Consider the following 24,989-nt stretch of genomic DNA (forward strand, 5'->3'; position numbering starts at 1 on the left):
TCAACTGATTCATCTGTTGTAGCTGTTCATTTTGCAACTATATTGGAGGACATGTTGCTAAAAGTTAGACATTTATGGATGCTTTACTGAATTTTATATATGGTAGAAGTCATCTTGGACTATACCTGCTTTAGTTTAGTTTTTTTTTTTTTTTAAGCCAAATCATTGGAATCATGTTGTATGGCAGTGTGGGCAATACTTACACTGCAGAAGGGAAGAACTAACTTAACCAACTTAACAGCGTGGTCCTTGGTACCTGATTTTAATCATGTTTCAGCTTACACAAAGCAGAGAGCTTTTATTGCTCATCCTCTAGTAAGAGCTTAAGACTAGCCTCCCTCGTTTTTAAATTTTTATGTATTTATTTATCTCACTATTTTGCCCAGGCTGGTCTCTAACTCCTGGGCTTAAGCATTCCTCCCACCTCAGCCTCCCCAAATGCTGGGATTACAGGCATGAAGCAAGCCTAGCTTTTTTTTTCTTGATTTTTTTAAGCTTACTCTTTATTCTTATTGTTTTTTCTATATTAATTTTCCCTTTTCTTCAATTTATCATGGCTTGTGTTTTGGTTTGGTTTTGGTGCTACATATATCTTAAATCACCTTAAATTGTCTTTTGGAATGGGTTGAGCTACTAATTCACTGATTGTTTTCCATATAATATCTCTTACTTACTAGAAACAGTTTAGGATCTTTCTTCACAATAGTTTCAGTGAGATAAATGTAGGTACATTTTGCTTTATTATATGTAACTAGCAGATACTTAGGGCATAATAGTGTTGGGTTTTCCATCCAAATGTCAGTGCTTTTTGTGTGCTTTAGGCGATATTGACTCCTTCCTTCAGAACCCTTCTAAGAAAACTTAACAAGACTTAACTTCAACCCTTACTATTCTCCCATTTGCCACAGAGTTCTCATCCTCAGTGTTAGTGACGTGGTCACTACATTCAAGGACCTTTTGGTTATAGTGAGGACAATACAGGATGCATGTATTTTTTGTTTCCTAAAGACCTCGTTAATTTGAGTATATGCGTCAAACAATTTTTCTATAGGAATAAACACAGAGGATGCATTGAGGAGATTACAGTTTATAGGAATGCATTATGCAGTGACCAGTATATTTTTCATTTTCCCATTCTTGTTTAATTATATGATAATTTTAGCAAACTTAAAAATGTACCTGCTTATTTTTGTAATATTATCTCAGATATTTTGCAGAGAGCTATCTTAATAGCATGGCATGTCATAGCAGTTGTTTGGATTTCTTCATAATATTTTAACATATTAACTACCATTCCTGAACTGTTGATTTTCAGGTAGGCTTGTCAATACAAGCACTAGCACTGTGCTTAGGTGACATTGCTTAAGCACTTACTGTGTACCAAACACTGTTCTAAGTGCTGTACAAATATGAACTTATTTAATCTGCATAATATCTCTATGAAATAGAATAATTATTTCCAATTTGCATGTGAGAAAACTAAGATACAAAGAGGTTAAGTAACTTGAAAGGTCTCACAGCTATAAGCTGTCGTTAGAATTAGACGGGCTAGCTGAGTCCATGTTCTTCATCACTACCTTATGCTGCCTTATGTTTAGGCTATAACAAATTATAATAAAATGAATGATAAAATAGCAAAATAGTAACACAATTCCATTTGAAGACATTTTGATCCCAGTGAAAACAAATGTGGTTCACACAGTATTGACAAGGATAGACTGGTATTTTACCAGCTTGAGTGGCATCACCCAGTTCATGTGGAAGCATAGTAGGCTACAGTAAAGAATTTGGACTTCATCTCATCACAATACAGAATGGTCTCTGGGTTATAAGCAGAGGAGGATACAATGAAATTTGTTTTTTAGATCAGGCTAGCATTAGTATGAGAGATGTATCAATTGCTAGGGACTGGGGGCAAGGAGACCCATTAGGAGAATACTGGAATAGTTCTAGAAAGAGCCTAGTGCTGCTAAGGCAATAGCAATGGAGTAGAAGAGAACATGGATTTGAGAGATATTTAGGAGATAAAACTGTCAGAACTTCCAAATAGATGATGTGGAAATTGAGATGAGGGGGAAAATAGAGTCTAGGATTATTCTCACATTTCTGGCTTAAGATTTACTTATCATGGGAAACACAGAGGCAGAGTGACTATTGATGGAAAAAATAATTGGTTTTGAGTTTTATGTAACTTAAGTATTATAGATCTAGAGCTCAAGAAAAAGTCTGGATGAGATACAGAATGATAATCTTTCATGAGAGTAGTAAATAAGATCATCTTGAGAGATCATGTAGAATAAGGGAAGTGGACCAAGAGCAAAACTCCCAGGAAAACAAACACTTAAGGAAGAGCAGAAGACAAGAAGCCATTAAAGAAATTGAAAAAGTATGATCAGGAGGTAGAAAGGAAACTAGGAGAAACTAATATTTCAGATGTTAAGGAAGAATATTTAAGAGAGTTGTTAGCAATGTTAATTGGATTTGGTAAGTAAGAATTTCATCTCAGTGACTTTTGCCAGTGCAGTTTCAGTAGAGTGGGCTGGACAAAAGCCTGATTATGGTGGATTGCAATGTGATTTTGGGGCCGGGCGCAGTGGCTCATGCCTGTAATCCCAGTACTTTGGGAGGCCGAGGCGGGTGGATCATGAGGTCAGGAGATCCATACCATCCTGGCTAACACTGAAATCCCATCTCTATCTACTAAAAATACAAAAAATTAGGCAGGCATGGTGGGGGGCGCCTGTAGTCCCAGCTACTCAGGATGCTGAGGCAGGAGAATGGCGTGAACCCAGGAGGCGGAGCTTGCAGTGAGCTGAGATCGCGCCACTGCACTCCAGCCCAGGTGACAGAGTAAGACTACGTCTCAAAAAGAAAAGAAAAAAAAGAAAAGAAAAGAAATGTGATTTTGGAGACTTCCATTTCAAGTCATTTGGTAGAATGGATGCTCTGCTCTAAGTACCATCCTCTTATTAAAAAAAGATCTTCTGTAAGAATTTTAATTGCATTGTTGTGCCCACAAAAAGTAAGAGACATGTCCTAGGGGATAGGGAGCAAGAAACAATGCTGGGACAGTTGGTTATCCATTTGGATTAAAATGGAATCAGATCCTTTTCTCATACCTTACCCCAAAATTAATGCTTGAAGACTTAAAGACTTATGTGAAAGGATAAACTTAAAAACAATAATAAAGAGAGAGTATCTTCATGACTACAGAGTAGAGAAAGTTTTTTTAGGATGCAAACACACAAAATGCTAACTATCAAATGATCAGTAAATTTGACTCCATTACAATTAAGAACTTTGGTACATCATAAAATATATGAAAAATATAAGTCATAAACTAGGAAGAGTATATTTGCAACCAATGTAACTGTAAGGAATTAGTATCTAGAATACATAAAAACTCTTCCCAATCTATTTTTTAAAAAAGACTACCCAGTAGAAGAATAGGTGGAAAACATGGACTGGGTAATGCAAAATAAGATCAAAGTGAGATTGGCAAAAATTTAAAAATCTAAATACCAAGTAATGGAGAGAATGTGAATCAGTGGAACTTCTTATACATGCCTGGCTGGTAGGAATATAAATTAATATACTCGGGAAAACTATGTGGCACTATCCTATAAAAACTAACATTCACAAAACCCTAAGACACAGCATTTCCTCTCTTAGGTACATACCTTAAAGAAACATTTGCACATGTGGGCTGAGAGACATAGAGATAGCAGCAGTGTTCTGATCCATGCTTCTCTCTAAGAGATAGCATTAGATTGTCTTCTCTATCTACTTTAATTCCTTTGTTGATGTCATCCAGTCTTATGGATTTAAAGCCTATCTACCAAAGACTCTGGAATTTGTATCTCTAGACTAGGTAAGTATTTCCTTGAACTCCAGAATAGTAAAATGAACTGCCTGCTAGTTGAAATCTCCATTTGGATGACTAATAGACATTTCTAACATAACATGTCCAAATCTGAACACCTGATCATCCCCAAATATGCTTCATCCACTTTTGTGCTATTAAAATTAGTACTGCTATGAATGTTCTAAATTACATCCTTCAGTTGGTGTTATATGTAAGCATTTCCACTGCCCATATACTTAAAAGTAGAATTACTAGATCATAGAGTATGCATATGTTCAACTTTAGTAGATATTGCCAGTTTTGCAAAAATGGTTGTACCATATACTTACCAGCAATATGTATAAGTCAGATGAATTTTTTTTAATATAACTTAGATCATGTTTTAAAATCCAGCAATGGCTCTTATTTTACTCAAAGTAAAAGCATACAGTAACCTATGAGGCCTAACAGAGTATAACTCATTTCCCTCTTAATCACTCTAACCTCACTCCTTTTCTCCCCCTTCACTCATGCTGCTCTGGTGACAGTGGTGTCCTTGTTAAGTCTTAAACATGCCAGTCATGTTCCCCCTTAGGGCCTTTACACTGGTTGCTCCCTCTGTGTGTAGAATGTTCTTCCCTCAGATATCCATATGGCCCACTCCCACACTTCTTTCAAGTCTTGGTTCAAATATGACCTTCTCATTGAAACCTAAACTGATCTCTGTATTTTAAGTTGCAATATTCAATCTTCCCCCTCACCATCAGCCTATCTTAGTACTTAAAATCCTTTTTACCTTACTCTGTTTTATTTGTTTCTTTTGAGATGGGGTCTCACTCTGTTGTCCAGGCTGGAGTGCAGTGGCAGGATCACAGCTCGCTGTTATCTCAGCTTCCTAGGCTCAAGCAAGATTCCCGCCTCAGCCTCCTGAATAACTGGGACCACAGGCATGCACCACCACACCCAACTCAGTTTTTGAGATTTTTTATGGAGATGGGTCTCACTATGTTGCCAAGTCTAGTCTTGAACTCCTGGGCTCGAGTGATCCACCTCAGCCTCCCAAAGTGCCGGCATTACAGGCACGAAGCAGCACACCCAGCCTCTCTTTTTTATTTTATAGCATTTATCACTTTCAAATATACTTCGCGATTTACTTGAATATGATTTACTTATTTACCATGTTATTATTTTCTTCCTCTAGTGCCCAGAACACTATCTGGCACATTGTAGATAATCTATATATGTTTGTTAAGTGAATGAAAGCAAAAAAAAAACCAACAACAGAAACTGAAAAGAGCCCAAAAGCTAATGACAGAATAAACAAATTATAGTTATTTACATAAAAACATAAATGAAAATGAGGAAACTACAGCTATATGAAACTACATAGATAAGTCCTAGAAATCATAATATTCTTTAGGGATATATGTGATTTTTTTGTAGGAAATTATTTTTAAAAGAAAGGTAAGAATAAACTCAAAATTCAGGATAGTGGAGACATGAGTGGCACAAAGTGATGGATTAGATGGTGAAGGAGCACATGGATGCAACAGTGTTGGTATGATCTGTTTCTTGGCTTGGATGGTGGATTTGAAACAGTCACTTTAATGACTTGCACTATTTTCTTTTGTATGTATCAAATATTGCATAATCAAAATTTTATTTAAAATGTGAAAGTGAATGTAAGGTCAGAAAATAGAGTCATGTTATAGAGTTAATGTTATATAGAGTTATGTTAGAAAGTAGAATTATATAGAGTTATGTTAGAAAATAGAGTTACTGTTAATTTTGAGAAGTTTGAGAAAAGAGTGGTAGCTGGATGGTATGATGGGGCAGAAAAAAAGTGTCAGTGAGAGATGGATGATATGCGTGGTTTGTGTGTGAAACTTTACCATGTGTATGGGCACAGATGCAATGGTTCAAAGAGACTGAACAAAGGAAAAGGTAAAAATACCTGACAGGACAGAAATGACCAGTGAAGCCAAGTCCAAGTGGAGGATCAGATCAAGAGTAAAAGAGGAAAGATACCTTTGATCTAGTGAAGGAACAATGCTTCTTCTGCAAATAGAGGAAAGGAATTAGAAAAGGTTGTATGTAATATTGAGTTCAGTTCCATAACATCAAGAGTTCAGTTTCATGTCAAATAATGTGAAGAGTTCAATTTCGAGATATGGTTGAAGTCAGGTTGGGGAGGGCTCTTAAAGTGTAACGAGAATCTCTGATAATCATCCTAGAAAACAGTGTAAGTGATTGACCAGGGAAAGATTCATGAAAGGATTCCTGAGCAGTGCTGACAGCTGAGTTAAGGCTGAAGATACTAAATTTATAAACATGCCAGTCTGAGTACTGCTTGATTTCTACAGCTCAGGTGTAAGAGAAGACTGATTGAACTTGGAGATTTTCAGGAGATGGGGAAGTCGAAGGAAGACATGGATGGGAAAGGAAATCAGGCTATGAAGGCAGTGTTGGATCAGGAGAAAAGGGAGATCACTATGAAGAACACATGTAGAAGAAAGAGAACTGGAGAGATGAAAGAAAGATATGATGGCCACATGAAAGTTTGATATTTCAAAGATGAGATAGTGGAGTTCTATGTATTAAGTTCCAGGATGTATCTTTGAACATGGGTTACTAAAAATAGAATGCAAGACACGAGTTCAAGGAATTTTAAGCCTAGATTTTGGACATTAAAGTCATGCTGATGGACAACAGTTGGGATAGAGAACAAAATTGAACACAGTGCCAAAGTTCTCAATAAATGAGGACTCAGCCTTAAAGCATTGAGAAGGGGTAGAGGGTTGTATGCACATATGCCGTGATCTCAAGGAAGAAGAAACTTTAGCATGAAACAGGAACAACAGTGGTGAAGGGAAGCAGCCTTGGAGTATCTGCAGACTACCAACACTGCTTCAGGAGAGGATAGGAAGTCTCTGCTCCTGGGGCATGCTGGGGAAAGTTTTCTACAGGACATCCATGCTTCATTTCAAGGCAACACAGGAACAAGTGTTCCGTAAAAAGGTTGAGGATATAGGAGAATTTATTTATAATGGAAAAAAAACTTTCTAGTGAGCATAATGGAAAGGATTGAAAGGAGATGATAAGTTAAATAGTCAAGAAATAGAAATACAGGCTGTGTGCAAATGTGAGCCAAAATAAGAAGGTGGGCTGCAGAGGCTTGCTTTTTGTTTAGGGACTGAAGATCAGAGACATGGTCGGATTTACAGGGGGGCTGGGTCTAACGTATATGAGTACATTCTGTTGAGACCAGGAGATTCCTTGCCCTTTGGTCTCGTTTTTCAGGGCAACCCTGCCTTTTCATAGGAATTTTGAAGTTAACAATTACCTTTCCCCACTTGTAAGAATAGGCCCTTACTGTCTTATCTCCTCTGGGGTGTCTTACATATATTTATTGAGACCTATTTCTCTAGGTTATCCTTTGCCAGTTGTTTTCCACCTTTGCCAGTTGTTTTCCACCTTTGTGTGAGATGGGGCCTTTGAACATAGTTTACACTTTTTGAAAAGTATAGCCTTATTATTAGATAATCCTGCCTTTGCCTCGCTTTGTGCCCTTGGCATGTTACTCTGCTTCAGTTTTCTTACCTGGAAATGATGCTCACTTCACTTGTTAGGATTAAGTGAGTTAACGCAAGTAAAACACTCCAAATGATGCCAAGTACGTACTCTGCACTATGTGGTTATTTTTGAAAACATGGTGATCATACTTTTACATATTATAACTATTATTTACTGAGTATCATCAACCAATATACTTGATACTTTAAATTTATTTAATTTCATTCTCACAACAATGCTATGATGTTGATTAACCTTGTCACTGAAATAAGCTAAGACTTCAGAGAAGAGCAGTAAATTGCCTTGCTAATAAATACTGAAGCTATTATTAAAATATATCTTTTAATACCAAAATTCACTTTCTTTCCACTGTACAACTTGTTACAAACCACTGTCATTATCATTACCTGTATATTTTTGTTAGCTGTTAATAAATTTCCTCTGAAGTTACATAGCACCATAAAGTAATGAAAGATCTCCAAAAGTTCTTATTCTTTCCTGTTGTAACTGGACATCTTTGGTCTCCTTTCTGGTCTCTACTTGTTCTTGGATAGAGAACTCTGAACCTGCACCTGAGGCTATCTTTTCAGATTCGTGGATATGAGTAAGAATGCCATCTACTGAGCACCTGCACTTTAATTTAAATCTTAAATTAAAAAAAAATCAGAAAGAAAATAAAACCAATAATGAAAGTGGTACTCTTTATTCTCTTAGGAGGCAAATAACAGCCTGAAACATAAATCCCACCTTTGAGACACATGTCTATCAAACCTATATTCTATACACAATTATTTGTGTATTGTGGATATTCCTTAAGGATTGAGTATGGAGAATTACGTTATACAATGACATTTCAGACTGAATCTTTTAAATTAATATTATCTCAAATTTTCTAAATGAAAATTAGCAGCAGGCTGCATGAGTAAAAAATTAGAAGATAGCACCTGTGGTGTTATTGAAGTGAACACAGAATCATTTTACATCAAATATATATTTCTGAAAAGTATACTTTGATGAGCTTTTGAATTGGTTCATAAGGAAGTCTGAAAGATGGTCAAATTCAGGGCAGCAGCAGTAGAAATCATTTAATCTTTTTTTTCCCCTATATCAGAAATGCTGCAAGCGGGAACGTTTGCTTTTTTTTCCCTCTTCCCCTTTCCTGGGTCACTGCAGGTCACGTGATGACTATCACGTGACTCGGTCAAAGGATCTTTTCCTCTTACAGCCTTGCAAAAAAAAAAAAAAAAAAAGCCGTTCTCCAATTAAAGCTGTTAACGTGTACTACGCCGTTTCCTTGTTGGATTTTCTTGTTCTCTGCTGCTACTGTAAAAACGAAATGAGTGGTAAGATTTGCTGTTTTCGAACATTCTGCTTTTATTTTAAGACAGAAAGCATTGTATTAATCTAAAGTCATGCCGTGTGTTTTTAAAAATAGATGCTAAATATCATCGCCATAAAATATTTTAAATTGTTGCCATGTAATTACAAAAAGGTTAGACTATGTAGAGTTATTTTGTAATTTTGTATTCCACGGAATATTCCATTCTAGGATCTTTATTTTACTAGGTTTTTCTTCTAGAGCTAAAATCTGAAAATTGGCATCAGATTATTTGGAAGCCATTGTGAACGCTGGCTTATAGAGAATGTGTAGCACAGCAGCAGCACGTTGCATTTTAAGAATTAAAACTCCTGGACAAATTTGTAATTTTATTTAAAAAAACCCTCTTAAATATGAATGTATATTAACAAGGAAAGATAAAGAAGAATTTAAGTTATACTAGTTGAAATATCTTCTTTAAGTCAGTGATGGCACTTTTTAAGAAGCAGGGGTGGGGAGCTTCTCAAATTTCTTAAGACAATTGGTTAGAATTGTTTACTCTTCTGCAGGTTTTTGAAATAGGAAATGTATCCTTAATAGCTCCATGATTGGGGTAAATCATGCTCAAATCACATAGATTATAAAGGAGCTGGTAAGTGTATGCACAGTTGTTGTCAGGTATTGCTACTCTTGTGCCAGGCATACATTTGACAATAGGATCTGAGTTTCTTCCTTGGGACAAAATCTCCCTCATTGCATACAAATTTAAGTCAGTTTGTAGTTAATTTTCTGTTACTTTCTAAATTAAAAAATATTGCTGGAACTAAGGAGCTAATCAAACATTTACATCATTAAATATGCAAGGCTTTAAGGTTTCGCTACTATAGACACAGGAGTAACAACAGACATGAGATGCTGTAAGCGTTGTAGTTCTAAACATCGATACTTGTATTTATTATGTTTATACAATAGGGGTTTGCATTCAGTGTTGAATGTTACTTCACAACAATATTTTAGGCATTAAATATGGTACCGATAAATTGTCTTTTTAAAAAGAAATCTGGCCGGGCATGGTGGCTCACACCTGTAATCCTAGCACTTTGGGAGCCCGAGGCAGGTGGATCACCTGAGGTTAGGAGTTCAAGACCAGCCTGGCCAACATGGTGAAACCCCGTCTCTACTAAAAATACAAAAATTAGCCGGGCATGGTGGCACATGCATGTAATCCCAGCTACTCGGGAGGCTGAAGCAGAAGAATCGCTTGAACCCAGGAGGAAGAGGTTGCATTGAGCTGAGATAGCGCCACTGCACTCCAGCCTGGGCAACAGAGTAAAACTCCGTCTCAAAAAAAAAAAAAAAATCTAACCATGTACAATTTCTGCCTCAGGATAAAAAAAAATGTTTTTGCTAGAGTGAAAGGATTACTTCGTAAAGAAGTAAGTTAATCAGTCTTTTTCCTGGACTACATCTAGTAATATATTTACTACTGGTTTATTTTAGTTTACATTTCTGTTTTCAGCATCACACTTAGATATAATTAAAAAACAAAGTAGAATTTTGTATTACCAAATTATAAACTATTTTAGCGGCTATCAAAGTATAAAATGGTTTGAATTGTAACTACATATATATTCGTATTTCTGGTAAAAGGAGGGCAACTTGAAGCAATTGTGTGATTTTACTATTTTAAATGTAATTAGCAATAACTTATTATTCTGATGGCAGAAGAAAAACCTATTCTGATGACTTGATGTAAGGATTAAATTTGACAGCATATAAAAGGACCCACAGTAAAAGTGCAATGCTAATGGCCTTTATTAAGATTACAAAATATGATTTTCAGTGAATTCTCTGTCAAGTTCTCAGCTGAATTTCACATATTGTAAGTAATACCTAAGCCACCTGTAAGGATTCAGGAAGTTAGTTTACTGTAGTTTTATATAAATTAGCTAATGGGAGTAAACCAGCATTAGTTTAAAACAGTTCTCATTTCTCTTGAGTCTAGAATATAGGAGCTAAAAGGTGAGTTTTGCATGAGGCTTTTCTGCCTAGAGGTATAAAGCAGCTCACAAGTTTTATTCAGTAAATTAATAGGTAATGTTTGCTTAAACTTAAGAAAATTTTATTCTTTCTCTCATGTTTTTAAGGATGTAAAGACAACAAAGGCCTTAATTTTCCTTAGAGGCTTTAGAGCATTGTTCTTAAGCCTCAAATTATATCAGTTGCCAATACCGCATAGTATTTTAATATTTACTAAAAATGTGGTAAGGATATGTCCTTAGAAATAAAACTACCTGGTTTTGAATCCCACTTCTACTACTTGGGGAGCTTAACCTCTCTGTGCCTCAATTTCCACATCTAGAAAATGGAGATGATGATGATGATGATGATGATATTTACCTGATAGAATGATTATGAGGAGAAAAAATATGTAAAAGGCCTGGCACATAGTAAGTTAGTATTAGCTATATATAATTAAAATAATATTCTGGACAACTTCATGTATTTGGTGGTGGTCTTGTTTTGGATGGGAAGAGTATCTTATTGAAAAGTTCTTTTCACAGCCAGATATTATATAGTGTAATTTAGTGTTCTACACAAACACTTCTTACTTTCTCTCAACCACTTCAGTCTTATCCCTACTTTCTCTTCCCCTCCCCACCTCTTCTGTCCTTTCTCTCTCCTCCCCCTTTCTCCTATTTCTCCACATCGTTCCTCCTCCCCCTTACCCTTCTGTTTTCTCCTCTCCCTCCCTTCTTGTCTTCTCTTCACTCTCCTTTACTGCCTCTTGTCCCCTTTCTTATCCCTCCCTTTTCTTCTCTTACCTCTCGCCTCTCTCCTTCTCTCCCCTCTTGCCTTTCTCCTCTCCTTGCTTGCTTCCCCCTTTTTTCCTCCGCTTTCCCCACTTTCCTTACCCCTGTTTAGTATTTTCCATCACCCCTGTTTAGTATTTTCCCTCTTACACCCCCTTTCTTTTGTATTCTCTTTTCTCTTCCCTAGCTCTCTCATCTCCCTAGCCCTAATTTCATCACCACTGTGTGGTTCTGTCCTCACCCCTTGCCTTCCCTAGAAAGGGCAGAATGGCTGTAATCCGGATTTGCTGTGACCTCCATGCCCTTTATTCTGATTTTCTGAAGTATGTATAATATTAACAGAGTTACTTGTTTTCTACCCTACATTTAAGCTTTTCCTCCTTTATTTCTTTTATAGCTGAGAGCCATTATATAATGGTAGATTATAATTCTGCATATAAAAGAGATCCTTCCCCCTTTACATTCCTCATCAGACCTTTGTTCTTATTCCCTTAGAAATAAGTAATTTCTTTGAAAAGGTTTCATTTCAGGTTATAAAAAACTGGTGGGCATGAGGGGACACTGCAGTGTAAAGTTACAGGAAGAAAGGAACTGAAGGGGGGTAAGAGACTTTTTTAAAAGTTATATAAAGCAACTAAGATTTTAGTTCCTAGAAAGAACAAAACACACCTTCTCCAAATGCTTCTTTTGTTCCCAGAAACGTTAAAAGAGAAGGTAAACTAGAGATAATAGTTATGAAAGTTAATTGGAAAACCTAACACTATAAAAGTGAAAGGAAGTGTAGAGTGAGAGAAGCTGAATTTTCTTTTTTAGAACTTTTTAGTGTGAGAAACAAATTTTTTTTTCCTTTGGGTAAGTACACGTGTGGCATTTCTCTTTGTTCTTAAGCCCCCATAGACATGAGTCACACATTACACAAGTATTTTAACCCTAACAAAGCAAGTTCCAAATTTCTAACTGTTCTTCCTCTTGCTGTTTTTCACTCTTGCTTTTTTATTTTGTCCCTGTTACTTTTGATAATTTTGCCTTTTGTATTTTTCGTTGATTTTATATGCAGAGTTTAGTTTGATTTTTCTCTAGATCAGTGTTTCTAAACTTACACTATTATAAGAGTCACGTGGGATATTTGTAAAGTGAATATAATGATTCAAGACCCCATTGACTAAGAATCTCTAGGAGAGCCTGTTAATATGTTTTAAAAAGCCCTCCAACCTCCCCCCCACCACCCCTACCCCAGCAACTTTAAAAAACACAAAGGTAGGTAAAGGGTAATTTGTGCACTTTACAAGATAAATTTTTATAACAAGTCAATCATCTGAATTTCTTTTTATAAAAATGTAGTTACTGTTGGCTTGAGTGTTTAGATGAAGTATTCAAAATGTAATTCAAATTGTTTTCAACTTTAGCCCGATAAGCAATCATGGGTTAATACATCATTTCTGTGACCCATTCAGGTCCTGCTCAGGTTCCAATGATGTCCCCAAATGGTTCTGTGCCTCCTATCTATGTGCCTCCTGGATATGCCCCACAGGTATGTTTTTATGCTATTTTTCTTTTCATATTTATATAATAGTGATAATGTTATTCTCTTTGACTTTGATTTTGATTAAAAAAACATTTAATTACTGAGGCTTACCAAGTGTTGTGTATCTATCATAAATCTGTTTCAAGTATTTTAGTACATTTGGAAAGGAAGAAAAATTTTTATTGGCAGCACTCATCATTTGTCCTTGTCTTTGGGTATTAAGTCACAAAAGAAAATTCATTCTAGAATTTTATCTCCCTAAATATATGACTAAATAAAAATAATATTTTAGGTTGTAAAGGTGCCTACATTGACATTTTTAAATTTAGAAATTTACTTAGCTGTAACCCAAGACAATGCTTCCAACTTTATTCATACAATGAATCTCAGACACTGTTGATAATTGCATGGCATATTGTGTTCAATAGAAAGGAGTTTAGCAACCCTGAGGGATGGGGGGGTGGGGAAATCAGTATCTCCATACACCTGTAACCTTTTATGCATAATGACTGGGAAGCTCTGACCTTAAGTATAGTAATTTATGAACACAGGCAAACTGAATTAAACTGTAAAATCTGCAGGTGTTCAATATCTGCCACTACTGAGATTTCGTATAGTCTGCACTCTTTGCCTCAATCTATTTTGGGAAATAATCATTTTCTCTCCCTAGCATTGAATTTACACTAGAAGTTTTTCTTCAGGCCCTCTGTTACTTCCTCCCTGATTATGCCAGAATATTGGTGGTGGGATATTGGGGTGGATTTTCTGCACACTCTGTGAAGCACACCATCATATGAACGACAGCAAAAGAAGAGCGTGCTGGGAAGGAGAGAATGGAATGAGATTTAGAGTCAGAAAAGCTGAATCCATATCTTATTTCAAACCTTTGCTGGCTGCATGGTCTTGGGCAAATCAACTTCCTTCAGTCTCAGTGCCTTCTTTATGAGATGAGATCACGTACTGAAATTACCTTGTAAGCTTTTCAGAGTAGTCTCTACTAACTATCTCTACTTTTGTTTAGCACACTGACTCCTTAATATAGTCTGCATTCTGTCTATATTACTCTACTAAAACTGCTTTCCACTGTGTACCAAATCCAAAGTCCTGCTTTCCAGCCTGGTCCTCTTTGACCTCTAAAAATTTGGTACCACTGATAAGATTTACTGCAGATTTCCTTGACATCATGCTGCCCTGATTTTTTTTTTTTTCTACTTCTTTGTTGCACCTTCTCAGATCTTCCTTCTCTTACATGAAGACTGTTCTCTAGCATAGTTCAGTTCATAATTTATTGAGTGGCACCACGTACTGAGCTCTGTATTGGGAGCTAGTGATAAAAAGATGATTAAGACAAGTTCTTTCAGTGCACTTAGGTTATCTGCTGTTCTCTCATCTTACAGTACCTTTTCGTTTTATTTTTTGTGGCAAACTTCTATCCTTTTCGTTTCACTTCATTGTGAGCTCTGAAAGCAGTTTTCCCTGAGCCTTTCCAGGTGCTTCTCCCTTTGGGCTTTCGTGGCATATTATTAATATATATATTCCTCTTTTCATAAACTTATGAAATGTGTAATTCTCTTTCCTGAGATTATGGATTCTTACAGTTCCTATATTCAACAGTGTTCCACAAATATGTATTGAGTGTTTATATATGTCAGGCAATCTTGAGTGCTTGGAATATGTCCATGACTGAAAGAGGCAAAGACTCATGCCAGTCTGTGGTTATATTCTTATGGGAAGAGGCAAATAAAAAGTGGTTAAACTCTATAATGTTTGCTGGGCATGGTGGCTCACGCCTGTAATCCCAGCTCTTTGGGAGGCCAAGGCGGGTGGATTACCTGAGGTCAGGAGTTTGAGACCAGCCTGGTGAAACCCTGTCTCTACAAAAAATACAAAAATTAGCTGGTCATGGTAGCAGGTGCCTGCAGTCCCAGCTACTAGGGAGGCTAAAGCAGGAGAATCGCTTGAACCTGGGAGGCGGAGGTTGCAGTGAGCCGAGATTGCACCATTGCACTCCAGCCTGGGAGACAGAGTGAGACTCTGTCTCAAAAAAAAAAAAAAAAAAAAAAAAAAAAAAATCTATAATGTGTTAGAGCTGGTTATATTTTACAATAGAGTGGTCGGAAGAGGCCTCATTGGGCAGGTAAGATTTGAGCCAAGTCTTGAAGGACAGGTGGGGGTTAGCTATGCATCTATCTGAGAAAAGAGGATTCTGGACAGAAATGGCCAGTGCAAGTGGCCTAAGATGACAGCATGCCTGGGAACAGCAAGGAGGTCAGTATGATTGGACTGATTCATCAAGGGAGAATAGTAGGGAATGAGGTAAGAAAAGAAGTAAGAAGTCTAGATCATATAAGACTCTTACTTATCTTTATATCCTCAATGCCAAGTATATAGCCTGTCATATAGTAGGGGCTCAGTAAATATTTGTAAATTAGATAATCATCCGAGTTGAGGTTCTGTATCTTTAGACCAAAAGCCACAGAGATAATCTTCCTATAGCACTTCTTTGGTCATAAAGAGCCTGTAGCCGGCTTGTCCACTCAATGAAGTCTGGATTTCTTGACATTAAAGGCTTTACACGGTTCTGTCCTGGTTTGCCTTTGCACCATTTTCTTGATACTTTCAATTATGTCCATTTTTGTAGCCGAACATTTCTCACATGCTTACTTGGTGTTTCCTTAATGCTGTTATCTAAGGAATGTTATTCATTTCTCCATTTCTGCCTTTTAAAATTCTACCCATCCTTGAGGGCCTAGATCATGTTATTGAACCACTTCTTGGTTATAATACATATCACCTAATATAATTATGTACTGTTAGCCCTTCATATCCTTAGGTTCCAAATCTATGGATTCAACCAACCACAGATTGAAAATATTTGAAAAAAAAATTGCATCTATACTGAACACGTACAGACTTTCTTGTCACATTTCTTAATACAGTATAACTATTTACACAGCATTTACATTATATTAGGTATGATAAGTAATCTAGAGATGATTTAAAGTACACCAGAGGGTGTTGTAGGTTATAAGCAAGTACTACACCGTTTTATATCAGAGGCTTGAGCATTAGAAAATTTTGGTATCCACAGAAAGTCCTGGAACCAATCCCCCATGCATACCAAGGGACAACTGCATATGTATTTTTACTCCTACAGGATTTTAGGTTCCTTAGGATAGGAACTGCCTTTTAATTATTTTTGTGTTCTTGTGGTAACTCAAATGTAGTAGGTGTCCCATAAATAGTTGTCACATAAATTAATGAATTTTAACAATAATCTTCCTGGAAGGATTATGTGAGGTTAGTGGGCTACTATTATTAATCTTAATTTAAGATGAAGATGATCTCTAGAAAATGTGTCGTTTTCATTACACAGGGTAATCCAAAGACAAAAATCTAGTCTTATCGTTTTTTAGTTAATTTAAGTTTCCAGTATGTAAGACTTGATTCTTCCACAGAGGGCGAGCCCACAGAGGGCGAGCTGAAGCAAGGTGGGGCATCGCCTCACCCAGGAAGCAAAAGGGGTCGAGGACCTCCCTCCCCTAGCCAAGGGAAGCCATGAGGGACTGTGCCATGAGGAACAGTGCATTCCGGCCCAGATACCACACTTTTCCCAGAGTCTTCGCAACCCGCAGACCAGGAGATTCCCTTGAGTGCCTACACCACCAGGGCCCTGGGATTCAAGCACAAAACTGGGCAGGCATTTGGGCAGACACTGAGCTAGCTGCAAGAGCTTTTTTTCATATTCCAGTGGCTCCTGGAACGCCAGCAAGACAGAACCGTTCACTCCCCTGGAAAGGGGGCTGAAGTCAGGGAGCCAAGTGGTCTAGCTCAGCGGATCCCATCTCCACAGAGCTCAGCAAGCTAAGATCCACTGGCTTGAAATTCTCGCTGCCAGCACAGCAGTCTGAAGTCCACCTGGGACACTCAAGCTTGATGGGGGAGGGGCGTCTGCCATTACTGAGGCTTGAGTAGGTAGTTTTCCCTGAACAGTGTAAACAAAGCCACCAGGAAGCTGGAACTTGGCAGGGCCCACCGCAGCTCAGCAAAGCCACTGTAGCCAGACTACCTCTCTAGATTCCTCCTCTCTGGGCAGGGCATCTCTGAAAGAAAGGCTGCAGCCCCAGTCAGGGGCTTATAGATAAAACTCCCGTCTTCCTGAGACAGAGCACCTGGGGGAAGGGTCAAGTGTGGGCACAGCTTCAGCAGACGTAAACGTTCCTGCCTGCCGGCTCTAAAACGAGCAGTGGATCTCCCAGCAGAGCTCCCGAGCTCTGCTAAGGGACACATTGCCTCCTCAAGTGGTTCCCTAACCCCCGTGCCTCCTGACTGGGAGACACCTTCCAGCAGGGTCGACAGACACCTCATACAGGAGAGCTCCAGCTGGCATCTGGTGGGTGCCCTTCTGGGACAAAGCTTCCAGAGGAAAGAACAGGCAGCAGTCTTTGCTGTTCTGCAGCCTCTGTTGGCGATACCCAGGCAAACAGGGTCTGGAGTGGACCTCCAGCAAACTCCAGCAGACCTGTCGCAGTGGGGCCTGACTACTAGAAGGAAAGTAAAAGAAAGGAATAGCAACAACATCAAGAAACACGATGTCCACACAGAAACCCCATCCGAAGGTCACCAAGATAAAAGGCCAAAGGTAGACAAATCCATGAAGATGAGGAAAAACCAGCACAAAAAGGCTGAAAATTCCAAAAACCTCCTGCAAAGGATCACAACTCCTTGCCAGCAAGTGAACAAATCTGGATGGAGAATGAGTTTGACGAATTGACAGAAGGAGGCTTCAGAAGGTGGGTAATAACAAACTCCTCTGAGCTAAAGGAGCATGTTCTAACCCAATGCAAGGAAGCTAAGAACCTTGAAAAAAGGTTACAGGAATTGCTAACTAGAATAACCAGTTTAGAGAAGAACATAAATGACCTGATAGAGCTGAAAAACACAGCACAAGAACTTCGTGAAGCATACACAAGTATCAACAGCCAAATCAATCAAGCAGAAGAAAGGATGTCAGAGATTGAAGATCAACTTAATGAAATAAAGTGTGAAGACAAGATTAGAGAGACAAGAATGAAAATGAATGAACAAAGCCTCCAAGAAATATGGGACTATGTGAAAAGTCCAAACCTATGTTTGATTGGTATACCTGAAAGTGATGGGGAGGGGAATATGGATCCAAGTTGGAAAACACTCTTCAGGATATTATCCAGGAGAACTTCCCCAACCTAGCAAGACAGGCCAACATTCAAATTCAGGAAATACAGAGAAAACCACTAAGATACTCCTTGAGAAGAGCAAACCCAAGACACGTAATTATCAGATTCACCAAGGTAGAAATGAAGGAAAAAATGTTAAGGGCAGCCAGAGAGAAAGGTCGGGTTACCCACAAAGGGAAGCCTGTCAGACTAATAGCAAATCTCTCTTCAGAAACTCTACAAGCCAGAAGAGAGTGGGGGCCAATATTCAACATTCTTAAAGGAAAGAATTTTCAACCCAGAATTTCATATCCAACCAAACTAAGCTTCATAAGTGAAGGAGAAATAAAATCCTTTACAGACAAGCAAATGCCGAGAGATTTCATCACCACCAGGCCTGCCTTACAAGAGCTCCTGAAGGAAGCCCTAAATATGGAAAGGAAAAACCAGTACCAGCCACTGCAAAAACATGCCAAATTGTAAAGACCATCGACTCTATGAAGAGACTGCATCAACTAATAGGCAAAATAACCAGCTAGCATCATAATGACAGGATCGAATTCACACATAACAGTATTAATCTTAAATGTAAATGGGCTAAATGCCCCAATTAAAAGACACAGACAGGCAAATTGGATAAAGAGTCGAGACCCATTGGTGTGCTGTATTCAGGAGACCCATCTCACATGCAGAGACATACATAGGCTCAAAATAAAGGGATGGAGGAAGATTTACCAAGCAAATGGAAAGCAAAAAAAAAAAAAAAAGCAGGAGTTGCAATCCTAGTCTCTGACAAAACAGACTTTAAACCAACAAAGATCAAAAAAGACAAGAAGGGCATTACATAATGGTAAAGGGATCAGTGCAACTAGAAGAGCTAACTATCCTAAATATATATGAACCCAATACAGGAGCACCCAGATTTATAAAGCAAGTTCTTAGAGACCTACAAACAGACTTAGACTCCCACACAATAATAATGGGTAATAATAATTAACACCTCACTGTCAATATTAGATCAATGAGACAGAAAATTAACAAGGATGTTCAGGACTTGAACTTAGCTCTGCACCAAGCTGACCTAATAGACATCTACAGAACTCTCCACACAATACACATTCTTCTCAGCACCACATCACACTTATTCTAAAACTCACCACATAATTGGAAGTAAAACACTTCTCAGCAAATGTAAAAGAACAGAAATTGTAACAAACAATCTCTAAGGCCACAGTGCAATCAAATTAGAACTCAGGATTAAGAAACTCACTCAAAACCACACAACTACATGGAAACTGAACAACCTGCTCCTGAATGAGTACTGGGTAAATAATGAAATGAAGGCAGAAATAAAGAGGGAAATTTATAGCACTAAATGCCCACATGAGAAAGCGGGAAAGATCTAAAATCAACACCCTAACATCACAATTAAAAGAACTAGAGAAGCAAGAGCAAACAAATTCAGAAGCTAGTAGAAGACAAGAAATAACTAAGATCAGAGCAGAGCTGAAGGTCAGAGCAGAGCTGAAGGAGATAGAGACAAAAATAAACCCTTCAAAAAAATCAATCAGTTCAGGAGCTGGTTTTTTGAAAAGATGAACAAAATAGATAGACCACTAGCTGGACTGTTAAAAGAAGAAAAGAGAGGAGAATCAAATAGACACAATAAAAAATGATAAAGGGGATATCACCACTGATCCCACAGAAATACAAACTACCATCAGAGAATACTGTAAACACCTCTATGCAAATAAACTAGAAAATCTAGAAGAAATGGGTAAACTCCTGGACACATACACCCCCCCAAAGACTAAACAAGGAAGAAGTGGAATCCCTGAATAGACCAATAACAAGTTCTAAAATTGAGGCGGTAATTGATAGCCTGACAACCAAAAAAAGCCTAGGACCAGATGGATTCACAGCCTAATTCTACCAGAGGTACAAAGAGGAGCTGTTACCATTCCTTCTGAAAGTATTCCAAACAACAGAAAAAGACAGACTCCTCCCTAACTCATTTTATGAGGCCAGCATCATCCTGATACCAAAACCTTGCAGAAGTACAACAAAAAAAGAAAATTTCAGGCCAGTATCCCTGATGAAGATCGACGCGAAAATCCTCAATAAAATAACTGGCAAACTGTATTCAGCAGCACATCCAAAAGCTTATCCACCATGATCAAGTCTGCTTCATCCCTGGGATGCAAGGCTGGTTCAACATACGTAAATCAATAAATGTAATCTATCACATAAACAGAACCAATGACACAAATGACATGATTATCTCAATAGACGCAGAAAAGGCCTTCAATAAAATTGAAGGCCTTCATGCTAAAAACTTTCAATAAACTAGGTATTGATGGAACATATCTCAAAATAATAAGAGCTGTTTATAACAAACCCACAGCCAATATCATACTGAATGGGCAAAAGCTGGAAGCATTACCTTTGAAAACCAGCAGAAGACAAGGATGCCCTCTCTCACCATTCCTACTCAACATAGTATTGGGAGTTCTGGCCAGGCAGTCAGGCAAGAGAAAGAAATAAAGAGTTTTCAAATAGGAAGAGAGGAAGTCAAATTGTCTCTGTTTGCAGATGACATGATTGTATATTTAGAAAACCCCATCGTCTCAGCCCAAAATCTCCTTAAGCAGATAAGCAACTTCAGCAAAGTCTCAGGATACAAAATCAGTGTGCAAAAATCACAAGCATTCCTATACACCAATAATAGGCAAACAGAGAGCCAAATCATGAGTGAACTCCCGTTCAAAATTGCTACAAAGCGAATAAAATACCTAGGAATCCAACTTACAAGGGATGTGAAAGACCTCTTCAAGGAGAACTACAAACCGCTGCTCAAGGAAATAAGAGAGGACACAAACAAATGGAAAAACATTCCATGCTCATGGATAGGAAGAATCAGTATTGTGAAAATGGCCATACTGCCCAAAGTAATTTATAGATTCAATGCTATCCCCATCAAGCTACCATTGATTTTCTTCACAGAATTAGAAAAACTACTTTAAATTTCATATGGAACCAAAAAAGAGCCCATGTAGCCAAAACAATCCTAAAGAAAAAGAACAGGGCTGGAGGCATCATGCTGCCTGACTTCAAACTATACTACAAATCTACAGTAACCAAAACAGCATGGTACTGGTACCAAAACAGATATATAGACCAATGGAACAGAACAGAGGCCTCAGAAATAATACCACACATCTACAACCATCTCATCTTTGACAAACCGGGCAAAAACAACCAATGGGGAAAGGATTTCCTATTTAATAAATTGTGTTGGGAATACTGGCTAGCCACATGCAGAAAACTGAAACTGGACCCTTTCCTTACACTTTATACAAAAATTAACTCAAGATGGATTAAAGACTTAAATATAAAACCTAAAACCGTAAAAACCCTAGAGGAAAACCTAGGCAATACCATTCAGGACATAGGCATGGGCAAAGACTTCATGACCAAACACCAAAAGCTATGGCAACAAAAGCCAAAATTGACAAACGAGATCTAATTAAACTAAAGAGCTTCTTCTGTACAGCAAAAGAAACTATAATCAAAGTAAACAGGCAGCCTGTAGAAAGGGAGAAAATTTTTGCAATGTATCCATCTGACAAAGGGCTAATATCCAGAATATACAAAGAACTTAAACAAATTTACAAAAAAAAAAAACCAACCCCATCAAAAAGTGGGCGAAGGATCTGAACAGACACTTCTCAAAAGAAGACATTTATGTGGCCAACAAACATATGAAAAAAAGCTTATCATTGGTCATTAGAGAAATGCAAATCAAAACCACAATGAGCTACCATCTCACGCCAGTTAGAATGGTGGTCATTAAAAAGTCAGGGAACCACAGATGCTGGAGAGATGTGGAGAAATAGGAACGCTTTTACACTGTTGGTGGTAGTGTAAATTAGTTCAACCATTGTGGAAGACAGTGTGGCAATTCCTCAAGGATCTAGAGCCACAAATACCATTTGACCCAGCAATGCCATTACTGGGTATATAGCCAAAGGATTATAAATCATTGTACTAGGACCATGCACATGTATGTTTACTGCAGCACTATTCACAGTAGCAAAGACTTGGAACCAACCCAAATGCCCATCAATGATAGACTGGATAAAGAAAATGTGGTGCATATACACCATGGAATAGTGTGCAGCCATAAAAAAGGATGAATTCATGTCCTTTGCAGGGACATGGATGAAGCTGGAAACCATCATTCTCAGCAGATTAACACAGGAACAGAAAACCAAACACCACATGTTCTCACTTATGAATGCGAGTTGAACAATGAGAACACATAGACACAGGGAGGGGAACATCACACACTGGGGCCTGTGAAGGGATGGGGAGCTAGGGGAGGGATAGCGTTAGGAGAAATACCTAATATAGATGATGAGTTGATGGGTGCAGCAAACCACCATGGCACGTGTATACCTATGTAACAAACCTACATATTTGGCACATGTATCCCAGAACTTAAAGTCTAATTAAAAAAAAAAAAAAAGTAGAGAAAAAAAGCTTCAGAAGAAGCAAACTATTTGAAAAGATGATACATAGTCCACATACCAAGATTATGTACTTTACACATAAATAACCTCCATAGCCATTTCTGGGGCCTGCTTGGTCCTTATTTTAGGCAGAACCTTAATGAGCTTTATTGTTGCAGTTTAATAAATAAGGATACTTTTAAGAAATTGGTGTATTGCACAGAGGCAGAAATATGTGCCAGTGGAATTAAGTTATCAAATGAGGAAATGAACAAAACATAGAACTATAAAACTTAAATACAAAGCAAGTGATGCCAGGAGTAGAAGGAACTTAATTCACTGGCAAATAGTACTAACTTACGAGTCCCTAAGAGCATTGTATTGCAGGACAGGATAACACTTCCACTATTTCAGTGATGAAGTTAATAACTTATCAAGAGAAGTTTATGAACTACCTGAATGGGACTCCTGAAAGGCAATATCAGAAGTTCTGCCTTTTTGGTAATGGCTCCCTTAACTGTTTTTTTATAGAATGTGGGCTGTTATGGTAATGAGAGGGTGCCTAACAGGGAAGGAATTGTAGATCGCATAGCGTGGGGAAAGAACCTATATCGACTTTGGGAAAAGTTTCAGGTTACTCCTTTGAGCTGTGCTTGCTGTTTCATTTTGCCTTTATGATGGCACGCAGGAGTAAGGTCAGTGTGTTTTTCAGATATTCTGCAAATCAATCTGATCTCAGACTTCTTGCTGCTCTCCTGGGGACAACAGCCAAAAGGGATGGGCAGGGGAGTGTGAGAAACTATAAGATGGGGAGACCTAAGAGATTTATATGAGAATGAAGAGATATAGTAAGAACTGGAGAGAAAGGAGATTGTGATCACATACTGTTGTGTATGTTTGTAGACACATAAATGTTTGTTGAATGAATGGTCTATGTTATTGTTTAAGAGCTTAAAGTTGTTTTGAGCTTAAAGTGAAGCTGTATTATTAAGAGCTTAAAGTTGGAATAGTTCTGGGTTCAGAGTGAGACCACAGAAGTAGGTTGCAAAAAGTAGAGAGGAAGCAAAGGTTGTAGGAATTGAGAAAGTCACAGAACCCTAATAGCTTCATGGTGTAAAGAGAGGGAGAAAGAAATGTAGCATTCTGTTAGTGCTAAAAGAACACATATATTTCTGATCATATCATTCATTTAACCAATAACTTTTAGAGCATCAACCCATGTGCTAGGTACTATTCCAGGTCCTGGGGGAAAAAAACAATAAACAAAACATTTATTGTGGGCTTTATATTCTGGTAAGGAAGACACACAATATAAAATATCAGATACAGTTTCCTTTCTCTGCAGCCCTTCTCAATTGTGTCTCTGTTCAATAAAGGAAGAAAAAAAAACATGTCTTTGCCTACTTAGAAATTAGGTGGCATCTGTGGTTAAGTGGTCAGACTATGCTAATGCCTCATTTAATTATATTTTATTGCCTTATCTGTATTTTAATTTTTATGAACACTGACAAATTTGAATTATATTTTATCTTTTCTTTCCTTTTCACAACATACTTATTTTATTTTACATCACAACCAGTGTACCCTGTTGGTGTGAAATCTGACCTCTACATGATGGCCATTTCTTAGCACCTAAGCCTCTGGAGACTTAGCAAATAGTTTTGAAGTCTGTTGCCTTCCTCTGAAGTTACTGGCTGCTTGAGGTAGTGGAGTTCACCATGCTCTTGGTTCTTGTCTGGCTTTTTTTTTCCCCTCTTCTGTCTACATCTTAGGTTTGGGGTTTTTTTTTGTTTGTTTTTTTAATTGTGGTAAAACACACATAACATAAAATTACCATCTTAACCTTTTTTAAGTATACAGTTTAATGGCATTAGGTACATTTACAGCATTGCAGTACCAGCTCCACCCTCCATCCACAGAACTCTTCATCTTGCTGAAAACTGAAGCTCTGAACCTGTTAAATAATAGCTCTCCATTTTCCTCTCCCCAAGCTTATCTTTGTATTTTAAATGTTCTTTCTCATCAGAAAAGTGGTTTTAATTTCATAAATAATTTAGCCATTTATTTTTAATCAAATAAATATCTTGTCGTAAACAACAACAACAAAAAAGACACTAGAAGACCTATGGCTTCTATGCCCACAAAGTAGATAAGAACATGGACTCTGAAGCCAAGTTGCCCAAGTGCAAATACTAGCTCCCTCACTTTCT

The 24,989-nt window shown here is 37.8% G+C and overlaps 1 protein-coding gene across 3 annotated transcripts in view; it reads left to right on the forward strand.

Moving 5' to 3' along the window:
- FNDC3A (fibronectin type III domain containing 3A) overlaps nucleotides 1-24,989 on the forward strand; it is a 229,773-nt gene that overhangs the window by 126,903 nt on the left and 77,881 nt on the right. For 2 of the 3 annotated variants that reach the window (XM_019039750.4, XM_055359836.2), the window contains exon 4: nucleotides 13,003-13,079. In XM_019039750.4, the coding sequence (XP_018895295.1) occupies nucleotides 13,003-13,079 (77 nt within the window). Of the gene's footprint in view, nucleotides 1-3,021; nucleotides 8,761-13,002; nucleotides 13,080-24,989 lie in introns of those variants that run through there. The other variant, XM_004054510.5, reaches the window with a different exon arrangement.

The sequence above is a fragment of the Gorilla gorilla genome, chromosome 14, assembly GCF_029281585.2.
Source record: "Gorilla gorilla gorilla isolate KB3781 chromosome 14, NHGRI_mGorGor1-v2.1_pri, whole genome shotgun sequence".
NCBI classification, from domain to species: domain Eukaryota; kingdom Metazoa; phylum Chordata; class Mammalia; order Primates; family Hominidae; genus Gorilla; species Gorilla gorilla.